The sequence below is a fragment of the Sapajus apella genome, unplaced genomic scaffold (genome assembly GCF_009761245.1).
Source record: "Sapajus apella isolate SASKATOON/1434 unplaced genomic scaffold, GSC_monkey_1.0 scaffold134, whole genome shotgun sequence".
In the NCBI taxonomy this organism is placed as follows: Eukaryota; Metazoa; Chordata; class Mammalia; order Primates; family Cebidae; genus Sapajus; species Sapajus apella.
The window spans coordinates 559997-575867 of NW_022437074.1; the positions used below are offsets into that span (position 1 = coordinate 559997).

The 15871-nt window shown below is 46.6% G+C and overlaps 1 protein-coding gene across 3 annotated transcripts in view; it reads right to left on the reverse strand.

The window, feature by feature from the left end:
- The window catches only part of UXS1 (UDP-glucuronate decarboxylase 1), a 91899-nt gene that overhangs the window by 15769 nt on the left and 60259 nt on the right, over nt 1-15871 (reverse strand). For all 3 annotated transcript variants that reach the window (XM_032262999.1, XM_032262997.1, XM_032262998.1), the window contains exons 9-10: nt 13178-13299; nt 3109-3228 (exon numbers count right to left, since the gene is read on the reverse strand). In XM_032262999.1, coding sequence (XP_032118890.1) covers nt 3109-3228; nt 13178-13299 — 242 coding nt within the window. The remainder of the gene's footprint in view (nt 1-3108; nt 3229-13177; nt 13300-15871) is intronic.

Here is a 15871-nt window from a genome sequence, read left to right on the forward strand (position 1 = left end):
AATGTACATGCTGTAACTGAACTGAGAGCCGAAGCCTCTTCAAAAATAAACTTACCACACTAGCTCTACCTGAACCATACTCGTCTATTTTCTAAACTGAGACGCAAAATTTGCTGAACTCCTACGTGATTCCACTTAAAATACAACTTTGATGTATGATACACTTAACCCAGCGACATCCTCCATGAGCCTTCATCACAGGAAATCTGGTACAGCAGCGAGTGAGATGCTAAGACACGCATCAGCAATCTGCTCAAAAACACAGCTGCAAGGTAAGCAATCACACCCACCCAGCCTGGAAAGGGAGGACAAGACACTGAGCTGTTCCTGACCACCCTGGAAGAGGTCTTCATTTCGGAAGTGACTTCTTGGAAATGTGGCAGAAAAGGAACAAGATGGACACGCCTCCTTATTTCCCTTCCTCAGTAAGCCAAGTGTTTCTAAAGGTAGGCTGGCGGAAGCAGGCCTGCGAGTTTCTCTCCAGACCGCTCCACAGAGTCATCTGATGAGCAAAGGATGGTATCTCAATTGGACAGAAAAGAATGAAGTTAGCGACTTTATCAAATTCTTGCTGGGAAATAGAATTCTGTGTGACAAAGGTAACAAAACACATTCTGAAAGGCTTCCCTTGGGACTTCTGCCTCCCGCCACCAGAAGGCGCCTACAGAGAATGAAGTCCGCCATGTTCTGGATTAACTGCAGAGATCTTCTCCCTTCCATCTCTGGCACAAAAGCTTGCTCAGTGTGAAGGCAACACATGAGTTATCACCTCTGCCAACAATGCATGCATTCTTGGGGAGGGCAGCTAGGGGACAGCGGGGGCCCTGGCTGCTGCCAAGGAGGCACTAAATCAAGCTCCTTCTTGGAGGCTTTCACAGTTTATTCTGCAAACAAAGCAGCTCTCATCTCACAGCATGAGGGACTTTCTGAACACACTGGCTAAAAAGGCACTAGGCTGTCCCCAGATGTGGAATTCTCAACTGAGCAGGTGGACTGAGCTTGTTCGCAGGGCATGGCACGAGTTCCTCCGAACCCCAAGTAGCAGCAAGAGGGGAACATGGGATGACAGTTTCACTACTTTCACTTACTGTAAAGGAAAGTGGCCACTACAAACCCAATCATTAGTCCACCCAGCATCTCTCTCCTGCCACCCATGTGCCTAGGGGTCTTCTTTCTGGAAGCCAGGGACACAACCATGAATGAAATAAAGTTCCTTGTTTTGAAGAGCATACACTGTACTAACAGGGATTGGGGGCTGGAAAATTCGTATTTCAGTTGGTTGCAAGGGCAGTGAAGACAATTAACATGGTTATGGTAACCAGCCTGGTACCATGATGCAGAGAAGCGTCAAGAAGGTTCTCTTATGTAGAGGAAGAATGAATGAGGAGAATGCCCGGAAGAAAAGCAAGACGCTCCTGGAGCAGGCAGGAGCAAGGGAGCGAGGAAGCCTGGCCTGAGGGAGAGCACAGAGGCAAGAAGGCCATGTCCCGTGCTCTGCTGGGGCTGCAGAGCCACTCGAGTTTCTGACCTCTCTTTACAAGGCTCCCTCCAGCTGTGGGGGTGAGAGTACACAGGACAGGAGGAATGAGAGTGGCTCCAAGGCTACAGTAACAAATAGTGGTGGGGCAGTGGCAGTGTAGACCAGGGACTAGAGAATGGACCTACCTAGGTAAGGCAAGATCATTAGGATGTGCTGGTAGATCTGTGCATGAAGGAAGGAGAACAACCATGTGTGGCCACAGAGCCTCCATCCAAAGGCATCAACAAGACACCACTTAGTGACAAGGGGAGGCGGGAGAGCTGGCATGGGCTGTTGAGAGCCTAGAGCTGGGGTTTGAACTCACCTCTCCCCTGGAATGCGTTCGGCAAAACTCAGCTATACAGTGCAGCTGCTCCCGGGGAGTCATCTTACTGTGTAACAGGCTGAGCTTTTGGTTCTACACTGGTAGTGGAGCAGCTAATACAGACAAGGAGACACACACACCATGAAGAATGCTTACGAAGAGCAGGGGCTCTGGGTTCAAAATCAGGCTACACTGTGTGGCCACCTAAGCCTGGGCAACTCATATAACCTCTGTGCTCCAGCATCCTCACCCGAAAAAGGAGGGGAATAATGTCACCTGCAGATCATAGGAGAAGAGTGAGCTAACGTTATCAACTGATCAATGGGTAGGTGTATACGTACTACACAGATATACACATAGCTGTAACTTTTCCCCCTGGTATATACTCAATTGATAATAAACCATCTTGCAGGATTTTCAGAGCAACAGGATGCTTATCGACTCTTAAGTCCCGCCAAACACCATGCTGGAAAGGGCTCTAGGAGGCTATGGATCAGAAGAGCAAAGCAGCCTGGGCAGATGACCATGAAGAGGAGTGGTAAGAGAGGAGCAGGTGGGAGGATTAGCAAAACCAAAGATGCGGGCAGAGCCTCTCACCAGGCAGGCTTGGGGCGCTCCTCCCCAGGGAGGCCAGAGGGCTGTGGGGACAGGTAAGGAACGAGCAGCCCGCCCTGACCCGAGATGATATCTGAGGGTGTCAAGCAGTTAGCGTCAGCACAGACATCCCTGCCACACACTTGGACCACTGACCAAAGGTCACTGGGACCTCTGTTGGCTCCAATAAGTTTCCCTGGGTTGAGGGTGGCCAGTGGAGGACATCACTGAGGGCCTGCCAGCATTGTCAAGGTGACGGCCCAGCTTGAGCAGATGTGGCTCACCTCCCCACCATACCTGTCCAGGCTTCTTGGCACCCCCAAGGACAATGAATACAGGCACATCCCTGGCTACAGCCAGCAGGCCAAAAATGTCAGGGAAGGTCTTCACAGGCCAGCTGGCACAGGCAGGCAGACCAGGAGGCATGGGCAGGGGCCTCAGTGGCCATGGGGGGCAAGGTGACTCGAGTCAGGTGCAGCAGCTACTCGTCTGGGTTCTGTCCCCGTGGCTTGTCTTCCCCTTAGTGGAGGGCAGCAAGTATGTACACAAACACTACATGGCAGCTTCAGAAGTGTCACTCCCCAAGCCGAGATGCACTCATCCCTCATCCCTTGTGGGCAGACTCCAATTTGGTTTGCAAGGTGTTCCCTGCGCCGAGGCCAGCACCTACCGTGAGCGGCTCCCCCTGGAGTGCCTGCAGGATGAAGTTGCTGACCACCCGCCCATCATTCATGTGCATGCGTGGTCCGAAGGTGTTGAAGATTCTGGCCACTCGCACTTCCACGCCTTCCTGGAACAGAGAGAAGAGGAGGTCAGGCGTGCTCCCCGGCATGGTCCACGCGTCCACTTTGCATTTCCAGTGCCCTGCATGCAAAGTGTGTCAGGAAATGTTCTGCTTTCCATTCCAAAATAGAAATGGCTTTTTGTTCTGATTCCATAATGTGCTCATTATAAACCCATCAGGAGACTACACAGAGCTATACCAAAGAGAGTCAAAGCTGTCCCAGGTCTTGCCACTGAAAGGCCACCAGCATTAATATTTTGGCAGAAAACCAGCTAGATTAACAGTGCAAGGAGAAAAAAAAGTATGCTTATATAAAGTTTTTCCCAGTTGAATATGTATTTTCCAAATGTGATTATGTTATGAATATGCTTTTCTAATCTTTTTCACATAATATATTGTGCAAGTTTATCACTTAACAGAGATTTAAATGTCAATGAATATTTGATAGCTAGAGAGACATACAAGGAAAATCTCTATTTTGGGAAAAGGAGACATAGACATGTTCTTACTGAGTGACCCCGCACCTACACTCCCAATCTGTTTTACTGAAAAACATCTGTTTTAGTGAAAAACTAAATACAACTTAGTGCCCAGTTAATGGTTATTAGCTAATGGCCTGGAAAGAGAAACAGACTGACGCTGTTTAAAGCAGTCATTCCTCCTGTTCATTTTCATCTCTATGATCATTTTCTTCTATGTATTTTTTAATGCTTCTATTTTTACTACAATAAACATGTATTACTTTTGTAATCCAGAAAAGCCTGTTTTCAAATATGCAATCAGGGAAGTGCATATTTGAATCACAAAAGCCTTCTCTAAATGATCTTGTTTAATTATTAATTTCACACACTGCTTTGCCATGGATGGAAAAGTTAAATGTTTTTATCAGAAACTCTGAATTAGTGGGCATTTACAGTGTACATGTATCTAATGTTTGATCCGTTACAGAACAAATATGCACTTTCTGGGCATCTGAGGGCAGTGAGGACCTGGGGCTCGCACCTCTCACTGCGCCCACATGTCGTGTCTGCTGTTCCTGCCCCACCATTCATTGCCCAGGCCAGCCACTGGCTCAGTTGCAGCGAGACTGGGAAAGGAGCGCTACTTACCTGATCGCCTCAGTGTTCTAAGACCGAAGCACAGGCCCAGTGGCTGTATTGAGTGCCAGTTACCACTATCAGCTGAAACAGGTCTTTTTTCAATTTCTACCAACACCTTAGGCTGGCAAGGGCTGGGAATAGGAATCCAATGGATCCTTAGCTAACAAGGCTTACTTAGCACAGAATTTCTCCACGAGTATAGTGAGTCAAAGGGCATGAGCTGCGAGCTCCAGAAGCCCCATCAGCCCTCTCAGTAGCTGGAGTGACACAGCTGCCACCTCTGCCCACAGCAGCCCCGTCAATTTTCCCCAGTGTTCCACAAACCCGGGCGGGTTTTTATGTGTGCTGTGATATGACAAGAGGTGGGGGGCATAGAAGCGCACAGTTATCTTTTAGAAGCCAGAGTGCTTTATTTGTGCTAATTCTTCCCAGCAATACACTATAATGTTCTCACATGAGCCATTCAGACACTCACGACAAAGATATGCGCTAAGTCCAAGAATAAATCAACTCTTTTCTCTATTGAACTAATGAGTGTATTAAAAAGGGTAGGGGAACAAAGATGCTGTTCTCAACAGGAAATAACTCAGAAGTACCCACTTGCATTTAATTGATAAGAGGAGGAAGGAATCAAAGTGAATGGATGTGGCTTTATTCTAGGAAGAGTCGGGAAAAACCTCAACAAATTTACAATAATCAACCCAATGAGCCTGGTAGGGAAAAAGCTGAATGGGTTAGGCAAAGTTTGCAGCAAATCAAATGCTTTTATCTTGACCTTCCCTTTCCACAAAACAACATTCCAGAACATGGCCTCATTAGGACCAGCAAACATTAACTGGCCAGCCCATCAACAAGCTTGCTTGCTATAGCTTTTCTATTTGAGTCTGTAATGGTTCAGCAACAGAGGGCAGCCCTTCTACACAGGTGCAACAGCTGTGAATGCAACAACACTTTCAAGGATGCGAGCTCTCAAGGCCAGTCTACACCAGTAAGATGAGCTACTCGTGAAGCCTAAACTTACATGACATAGAAACTCGGGACTCAGTCCAGTTAAGACCTGCTCTCCTCTGGGATGATGGTGTTTTCTGGAGTTTGTATGCCCATCTATCCCTTTCTAGATAGCATTAGGAAACACTTGGTCTTCACACAAAGGCGACCTCTAGTCAATATGTATAGTCCACTGGCTGCTGGATCCTTATCCCACTGGTCCTCACGGTGAGACAACATGGACAGGAGGGAGGACAGTCAGTGGGTATGGACACCACTATTTATGGTGGCAGCTCAGTCACCACCCACATGGCATGGCTTACAGGAAGTTATAGTTATTCCTCAGAGGTCCAGGGACTGACCCAAAGTCACCTCCCTAAGAAGGGAAGAGCCAGGCTAAAAACCCAGGAAGTGCATACCAGGCAACACTGTCTCATTTAAGGGAGAGCCCACTTCTGAAGGACCAAGAAGCAAACACATTAATGAACTCCTGACTCCCACGCAATGTTCTGCCTGTGAGTGGTCAGGCCCTGCTGACACTGAGCTGGTGCCCTGGAGCATAGACAAGGCTGTCAGTCAGAACACTAACTGTTGACTCATCCTAGGCATGGCTGGGTTTCACTTTATGCTCTGTGGTTCTGTCCCTTGTGGTGACCCATGAGTCATGGACAGCTCCAAGCATCAGGAAAGTCAAGACAACTCCTACAAGCTGAGCTGCACCAGCGTAGAACCAACAAAAACTTAGAGAGGATGGATGCTGAAGACCTTGCACAGGGTGGAGGCCGGAATACCTGGATGGCCTCACTATGCCAAGAAAGTCACTTCAGTTTCTAAGGCTTAAGATCCTAATCTTTGAGATGAGGACAATAATATCTACTCTACCTACAACACTGGGATTAAAAGAAAACACTGAAACTGTTTTGAAAACTGCCATCATTATTATCTACCTCCAAGGAATGGTTCTCAACCCAGTAATTGTCCTTGACCACTCTCCTCAGTGTTCTGATGACACTAACTTACCTTGAAGTAACGGTGACCACGTTGGGAATAGTTCACACACACTATCACCAGGACACTAAGATTGCAAGGCACAGGCTGAGGCTCCCAAAGGCCTTTGGAAATACCAACTAGGCTGGAACAGTGTGAGCTGGCTTCAAATGCCTCCTTGCCCCATTCGTAGCAGCTGAGAGACGGGTGAGGGCTTGGGTGTGCAGGTCCTGAGACCTGGAGCCAGCTCACAGCAGGCCTGACAGGCAAGATGTGATCCAAGAGGAATAATGAAGGGACAGGGATTCCTCCCTTCCCAAATATCTCCCAGGGACAGAAACATTACCAGCAGGGATTACACGGTGTACAGAGCACCTCTGACATCAGTGATTTTATCTTAGAAAATGACTCCATTTCACATTTCAAAAGGCATCAGCCAATACGGTCCAGAAGTTTGCGTAATCAAGAGAGACAATGCCCAACTAGATTAAGGGCAGAACCCTTACTGCTAGTCCTCACCAGAGGGCTCAAGGGTCATAATGAGGAAGACTTCTACAGCTCAAGATGGCCATCTTGACAGACCCTGCCCTGCTGTCACTCATGGTCAGCACCCAGCATCTGCCACCAAACACTGCCCAAATCAAGGGCTCTTCCATGCAAAATGTTGCTGTGTGTCCAGATCAGTCCAGGACCCTCTCCTTGTCCATATCACTGTCCTTGGACTGGTTCATCAACTCCTTTTCCTCTCGATGTTAAATGTTACTGTTTGATGTGGAATGTTTAATCTAAACATTTACATATTAAGTATACTACTAGGTATGGTTTGCAGTGCTGACTGACCTGTGGAGTGGCTTGAGCCTATGTGCCCACAGCTCTGACTACCGAGTGAATGGAAAATACTAAGAAATCCCTCCTTGGAAACTCCATGGAGCAAGTGGATTTTATGACTGAAACAGCATCAGTAAAAGCCTGACCCTGTAGAAAGACACAAACATTCATAAACCTGATTATGTCTGACTTTGTCCTACTCACGACACGTGGGTTCTCCCTCAAAATTTCTTTAAAATGAGTTCATTCAGTGGAGAGTACAACAGGTCCCCCAGATAATATCATTTCATTATAACACTGATGAGATAAAAATCACTTCCTGGCTGGGGCTACTGTCTGCATGCAGGTGGCATGTTCTCCTCTCTCGTCTGCGTGGGTTTTCTCTGGGTATTCTGGTTTTCTCTCACATCCCAAAGCTGTGCATGTCAGACCAGACAAGTGGGCTGTGGTCCCAGTGTGAGTGAGCGTCGGTGTGTGTGAGTGTGCCCTGTGAGAGGGTGGCACCCTGTCCACGGTAGGCTCATGTCTGGAACCCGGAACTGCTGGGATAGGCTCTGGCCACCTGAGGTCCCATAAATAACTATCTTGTTCTTATTAATCTTCCTTAAGTGTACAGCTCACGTTTGTTTCAAATGCTTAATACTAGAAGTGTTTTAGTCTTTATTTAGAATTTTGGTGATGTTTTTGTGACCAGAAATATGCCTAGGAACTTAACTCTTGTTTATAGCAATTAGCCTATGGTACTGCTGATTTTGTTCTATGTCCGTCTGCTTAAAGTCACAGTTTCCAAGAACAGACTGATGATGTTAAGAAATAATTTACTGTGCTACAGCAAGCCACTGAACACTGTGACATAATCACTATCTTCACTGACGGAAGGCACTATTGATAGAAAGTGGAGGAACAAAGCCCTGCATAGTGGGAGCAGGTTCTGAAGTGCACCCAGGTACAGCAGCCCAGGCTCTGATGCTTCCCTCAGAAGTATGTGCACATCCCTAAGGCAACAGGGTCAGGCTGTGAGGGCCGAACCTTTTAACTCCCCTAGGGCCTCTCATGCATAAATCTCAATGGGTTCTGCTCCCTACTTGGGGATAAGACTAAGGCCACTGCAGAATGCAGAACTCACTGTGCTGAAGCAAGATTCTTAAAGGTGCCAAAAGGTTCAAGTTCACTCTAGGGGCTGACCGAGGAAGGGGGTCCGGAAGGGATGTGTCTGCATCTGCCTGGCCATCTTCCTCAGCAGTCCTGCTTCGCATCAACACTCAGCTGACCTTCTGAAGGTTTGTTCTGCAGCAGACCAGGAGAGGCGGGTATCACTCTGCCACTGTCCAGGTGGGACACATGGAATGTGGCCACTGGGTACTCTGAGCGAGTCACAGGGCCAGGAAGCCAAGCTGCTATTGGGCAGGTCCAGAGGACAGGACAGGCCCCCTGGGGTGTGAGTCCTACCCATGGAACACTGCACCTGGTTTGGCTGCTTATTCAATTTTTATTTTTTCAACTCAGGTAGAATATACATACCAACTCTCTGACTTTTTCAAAAATACTCTGATGCCAGGAACGAAAACAAAACCATACCTTCAGGGCCATTAGACTAGGTGACTTCTGAGTTTCCTTTTTTCCACTATGCCATTTGCTGGCTTTATGAATGATGGCCTGTTTTGCAGATCCAACCCAGCGGGTGGGCCGCAGACTTCAGAGTCAGACTCATGAGGGGGCGATGAACTCAAAGGCCCAGTAAGCGCTGACCACAGCCTACGGGGGAGGCCCCACATTTATCAAGCCATCGCGTCCAAATGCACGCGGAAGCAGCAATTTAATTCCTCCCTAGCAAGTTCAAACTATTTGGGAGAGGCTCTGTCCTTTGATCCCCAACCTCCCTTGCATTCCATCCCACGAAAAAAAATTCCAGGGAGCTTCTCTTTTTCTAAGGGATGTGTGGTAGATTTTTCTGGAAAATAAAACTCCATTTTGAATACATTAGGACATTTCATTCATTAAAAGAAACTCAGATGAGAATCCTTGGGAAAACGAAAATTTTTCTATAAAAAATTATTCATACCTCTATCTTGTTTATATTTTCAATCTTTACATATTATTCAGAGTAAGATCCACATACTATATAGGATCTTGCGAACAAAATGACAATTCATACTTAAGAGGGGATATGTTATTATGTATAAGAAATTAATTAAAGTTGTTAAAATAATGAATTTTAAATATGCCAGACGTACTAGTCCACCTGGTTCATCCTCCTTGATTTTTTCGTTTGTTTCCAGATAGCAAAACAATCTCAAAAGGTTGCACATGTAGAGCTATAAACTGACAACATCACAGTGCAGCTCCTGCTGCTGAATCTCCCAGCTGGGAGGAGCAAGGGTGACACTGGCGCAAGGTGTGTGAACCACTGGTTCCGGGCACTGTCCCACGACTATGCAAGCTGCAAAGGAGCCTTGGCGCCCTTGGACTTGGAGCTGCGTGGTCTCCTCTTGCTCACTCATGCTTCCTTACCTGCTTCAGCCTGCAGGGACAGCCAGGGGGTGTGGGGAGGAGCAGGCCCCACAGGCAGCCAGCTGAGGGTTCCAGGCCCACTTATGGTCTGTGGAGCTGGAAACCCGTTTTGGAGCCCATCCTCCCATCTGTGAGATGGGCTGAACACTCCCACCTCACAGTGGGCTACAGGGAATTAACTGAGATTAAATGGACTGACCCCTAACAGAGGCTGAGCACACAGCAAGCACTCCAGCCCCCAGTTCCTGCTCTTTCGCAACACCCACAGCAGGCACACAGAGCATCCTCAAACAATATCACCTCCAGACAGCAGCACATTCAGAAAGGCACAACACAACACCCTGCAGGGTCACTGTGCTCAGAACACAGTCACGGTCCCAGAAAATAACAATCACTTTGGAGTTGGGGGCCCCAAAGGGGTCCAGTGATTTGCCCCAGATCGGGTCACGGACAGAGGGCAGACCCAACATGGTAGGAGGTGCTTGCGCCCACCCTTGCTGCCAGCTGTCACAAAATCCTGAGTTAAAGAATCATCTCAACGTCTTCATCTCAGCATTTTATATCCCGTACAATCTTTACATAGTAGCATTTGTTTTATTTTATTTTTAGCAATTTTTCTTTCTTCTTGCTAAATCAGTGTTTTCTTATTTTTCAATACCTGACAAAATATCCTGCGGTAACAGGAACCCAAACCTGTCTCAGCTGTGAGGTGTCTGCTCCTATGGGGAGAGAGGAAAGGCACCATTTTCCTCCCTCCTCAGCACCCATTCAGACAAAAGTGGTAGTAAGTATTCGAGTACCAATCTTAGGTCCCAGAGGGGCTTGTGGCCGTGGACCCGTGGTTCTTCCTTACAAGTGAGCACAATATTCACAACATGAACGACAGGATGGGAGGTGGAAAGAACACACTGTGCCTTCTTCAGAGGCCTCCTGGAACTCAGTCAAGACCATAGTGACCCTTGCAGGCCACGTCGTTCCTTCCTCATCAGAAAACTACAACCTCCACCTGTCTGCCTCTCAGCCACCAGAACTGGACAGGGCCCTAGCACCCCTAGGGTCAAGGGCACAGTCACCCCCTGACATAATGACCACACAGTGGGAACGGGCAGGGGCCACGGGGAAGGGTGGCAACATCACACCTGCTTACATGCCCCCTGCAATGTGCCACCAGAGGTGGGCCTTCCTCAGTGCCATTTCTCACCTGGGCAGATGCAAGCCCTCAGCACATGTGCTAGAGGCCCCAAGTTCCACAGTCTCCTTCCCAGAAAGTGCAGCACTTGTCTTCCACGGGGCAATTCTCAAGCATCCCAGTGTGATGGAAAGCAGCAAGCGTGGTTCCCACATGCAGAACCCATGGCACGCCTGTGTGAAGTACACTGTGAACTTGGCCACAGAAATGACTCTTGCAGCCATTCTGCAACTGTTTGTTGGGGACTCCAGGGTCGGAGGCACATGCCTGGTGACTCCATACAAGGCACATCATGCCAAGTGAGTGACAGGGACACCCTCCCAACAAGGTTCACGTCAGAGATGCTACCTTGGGCAGGAGGAACCAGCTGACCACATGGGGGCTTCTAACAGGTGCATTATTCATAGTTTTCAGGGCAACACTGCCCATGCCATCAAGCTCCTGAGACCTATGTGAGCAGGAATTTAAATGCTGATGTTCCAGAGTTACTAGGTGCTACCTTTCTGAACCCCCAGGCACGGAAGACAAGAACAGATTCAATGTTAGCATGTGTGCGAAATGCAGACCCTGGCTGGAGTCCAGGCCCCTAGAACTGTGCCTGGCATACAGTCAAGGTTCAAGAAATGCTCCCTCTATTATTACCAAATAGCAGAACTATCATGAGCATATACTTAAGGTAATATGTATACTCACAAAGTTATCAACCACATTAGCCAAATAATCATTTAATTCAAACTAAAAGCTCAATCAAAATGTCCCATTTGCCCACCAATTTTACCTATATAAAAATTCACTAGGTAAGAAATACAAGCATAGGACTGAAAGCAAAAAGACTTGAGAATCATGTCACTGCTGAAAACATATTCTAGAATAAAATGCAATTATGTGCTCCTGACACTCTAGTCAGTACTCCTAAGTACCCATGCACACAGAGGTGGTCCTGTGTATCTGGGAGATCATCTGAAACTTTTGAGTCAAGATATTCTGGGCCCCAAAATGATGAAAGCATGTTCCTACTAAAACTGATCAGCATTTCTTAGAGTAAGTAAATAATAATATGCCAATAGACTAAAGTAGCTTAGAAGGCAATTAGTTCTGCTTCTGGCTAAGAAATAAAGCAGAAAAGTTTAAATATCTACAACAGCTAAGGTTAACTTATGGGTCTTTAATGCTGGCATTTCATTAAGCACATGATAAGAAAGAGAGTCCTCGGCATTCTCTTCAACCCCTCAGAGAGCCTACGTGGCTTCACACTGCCCTGTCCTCTGTGATACCATGGGAAGGGGAGGCAATTTAAGTCTCAACCAGAGGTCAGAAGCAGGCGACTTGGCCCTTGGCACATGTCTGACTGGGGGCTCTGCCGAGGCCTGAGGCAGATGGTCAGGAAGACTCCTGGACACGGGCATGCTGACAACACTATGCCCTCCCAAAGAGCACACAGCCGACTGTTCCCTGAGCTCACCTGCAGACTGGACCCTGGGCCTGAGAGTACTGCTCCCGGGGACAGACACTGCATCTACCAACAGCCTGTCCTGGACCAATGTTCCACAGCCACGTTGATTTACCTGCATGTCCCACTATACCAGAGGGCATTTTCATGAGGATGTAGAAGTTCAGACTCAAGTCCAAGGACACATTCAGTGAGCATGAATGGGATATCCTGCGCCCTGGTCTATACCCTTGGGGCCCCTCTCTGCACAGTTCATTGGCTCCTGCACTGCAGGGCAAGCTACACGAACTCTGTGTCAGAGATAAGAACAGAGAGACTGACGGGTCATGTCTTGAAGTCACACGGCAGCATAGCCAGTGTGGCAACCTCGGCCTCTTGGTCTGTGAGCAATTTCTGCTACATGTGGGTGACCAAATCTGTGACATAAAATATCCTGGCAAAAGCACCTCAGCACAATGAATAATGAAGACAGCATAAAATAACAGTAAATAAATATCAATAATAATTCCTAAAGAGGTTCAAATTACAGCAATAACGAATCCATTTTTACACTTAATTCATAGAAAAGTAAAAAAAGAAGATCCATTGATTTGAAGGCTTTAGGAAAAGAGGCACTTCTTAGCTGCTGGTGAGCAACTAGCAACAAAGAAGCATTCTGTTCACTGTCATAAAACAGTATTCCAAACCCAAGAATTCACCTCCAGGAAATCATTTTTTAAATAAGGAGACAAATGGAAAAAGCGGTTGATAATACCATTAACTTAAACTATTGGGAAACTGGGCTTCCCAAACACCCATGCCCGGACAAAATCAGTCATGGCATTCATTCCTTTACAGCACTTTACATCTTAGGGTGGAGTGCTCTGCATGTCTAAACCACAAGCCCAGCCCCTGGTGAAATACCTGCTTCATGTAGGCATAGCACATGGTCTCTGCGACACGTTTGCCTTCATCATAGCAGGCCCGAGGTCCTATTGGATTCACGTGGCCCCAGTAATCTTCACTTTGAGGGTGGACTTCAGGATCTAAGATGGGAGAAAAGTGAGACTGTTTTCATCTTTCCTTTTTCCAGTTCACATCAACGATGCATATTTATGATGCAAAAGGGAACTTTGGAAGGACCCATTTAGAGATGGAGCAATGTATTCAAGAGGCAACCTCAGGTTTCCAGTCCATTCTCTGAATTCCAGTAGGACATGATGGTCTTACTTCTGATATTAAGCAATGACAACATTTTACTTACAGGAAAAAAAAAGATCAAGTCTCCCAATTTTAAGTCTTCCCTCTCTTCCGCAAATTGTTTTTAACTTTTAGAGTGCTACACAAATTACAATGAAATAGAATCTATGTGAAGAGCTACACGGTTTTGTTTTATACTTATAAAACTGGTAACTGGAGCAAAACATGTATTTATTGAAAAAATAAAAAACGCAGCATCTCTGGAACACTATGACTTTCACATGTGCCATCAGCAGAACAAATCTGGGACCCGTGATGAGACAACGTGGAGGCTCTTGTAGGGCAGGTGGAGGGATGGGGTGTCCCCTGGCAAATGGCTGCCTGTTCTTCTAGCACACATTTTACACTTCCAATTCCTGTTTCTCCAGCTTGTACATCAATCACACTTTAAGAAGTACCAGGGGAACACACTATTGAAAGAAAACACGTAACAAATTCTTTTTTTCACACAAGTATATTTCTGGAATGTGAATAAACACCTAATTATATTTAGTAACCAAGAATTTTATACATACTTGAGTACAACTATGATACAAAATGTTTAAGTCTTTGCCATGAAATCTGGACCAAAAAAAAGAAAGCATTGTTACAAATTCCCATCTTGTTTATCTTACCCCTGAGGTCTGACTTGGGACTCAGTGGGCCTGAGCAGGTGCAGGGAGGTAAACAGACAGGTATCCTGCCAGATATCTGCTCGGCCAATCCTTCCAGGTCAGCATAGCCTCTGTGGCAATGCAGAAGCGTGCTGCAAAGAAAGGGCTCTGTATCTGCTGCTGTGGTTTAAAATTCCCTTTAGAAAGGCAAACTTCTCACTGCTCAGTGAGAGAAGAGTTCTAAGGAAAATACTTTCTGAGAGAAGGGAACCATTGACTTAAATGCACAGAGATGTATCAGATGATTGATCTCAGACCTTTTTCTGAGGATCTTTGACAAGAGCTGGGCAAGCTACACTCCAAAAGAGACAGTCATAAATTTGTCAAAGGACAAGAAAGAAAAGGCTGGGTACGCCCATCTGTCCCTGGACTGGCACCGTCTGGACTGAAATGCCCAGGATGCCAAGCTTCTAAATAAGCTCCCTCACAAATCATTGTGGAGAAAAAACAGGGAAAACTTACATTGTTAATACAAAAATAATTTTCGATCATCTCCCCTTTCTAGCATTCTGTGAGGCTAAGACATTAAGCAAATGCTCCATGAAAGTTTACTTTGGTTATTCAAGGTCAGAGGAGAACACCTGTGACTTCCACAAATTACACTCTACAATTATTTAGGAAGCCTAAGGAACACAGGCTCCTGTCAGACATGCAGATAATAAATGAGACAAGTAGGGGAAGCAGTGTGGGAAATGTCACTGTGCCCCTCTCAACAGATACCACAAGTAGGGAGGGGCACACTCTGCTTTTTTATTAACAACTGCCCAGGACTTCAAAAAAGTAGACTATGATATAAAATATATAATCTCTATGTAACCTTTTCATAGAGATTACAAAGAATATAGCAGAATTTTTCTGTTGCTATGATTTTTTTATTCAGTTTTCTTAAAATACATATACACACACAGACACACACACACACACACACACACACACACACACACACACACACACACCCTCTTCCAATTTTACCCTCTTATTTCCTTCTCTTGTCCACAACAATAATGTAAAATAGAAAAATTACACCATGCCAGGATTTGGCTTCCACTGCATCAGCTAAGCAGTTCTACTAACCTTGCACACCCAGCTGGTTTGGGGCTGAAGAGAAATCAGTACAAATTGAAAATATAGCCCCTGGTCCCCACTCCTCAACTTCTTTCCAGGCAGTGGGAGAGAGGAAGGCTGCATCATGGTAAAACAAGCTCATGAGTTTTCTGACACTACCTGCTTAAAGTTCTTCCACAACTCGTTATACAACAGGGGAGGCAGTCAGTGCATGTCTCTTCTCCCAGGAAGCTTTAAAGGTCAGTCTAAAGGCTGGCCCATGAGCTCTCAGGAGGTCAGGCATACAGCATGCATGACTTACACAAAAGAAAGACGTGCTAGCCAAACAGGTAAAAAGATCCGCAGAGAGAATGATTTCTGGGGTGCTTTCAGAGCAGAGTGGCAGAAACGCTTCTGTAGAGTCATTAAATGGTGGGTCTTTATTGGCCAGGTGACAGGGTACAGTCCTCCAACAGTGTGTGATCAAACAAGAGAAGTTGTCTCACCCAGAGGAGGAGCTCAGCGACCCAGGAGGCTGACAGGCAGCCTCTTGAGCACAGGAGGAGGATGGGCAGGCTGGGCCTCCTCAGAAATGAACCTTAGACTCATCTGAGACAGGATGAGAACAGTCCAAGGGCTGGAGTGTGCATCCCCTGAGAGA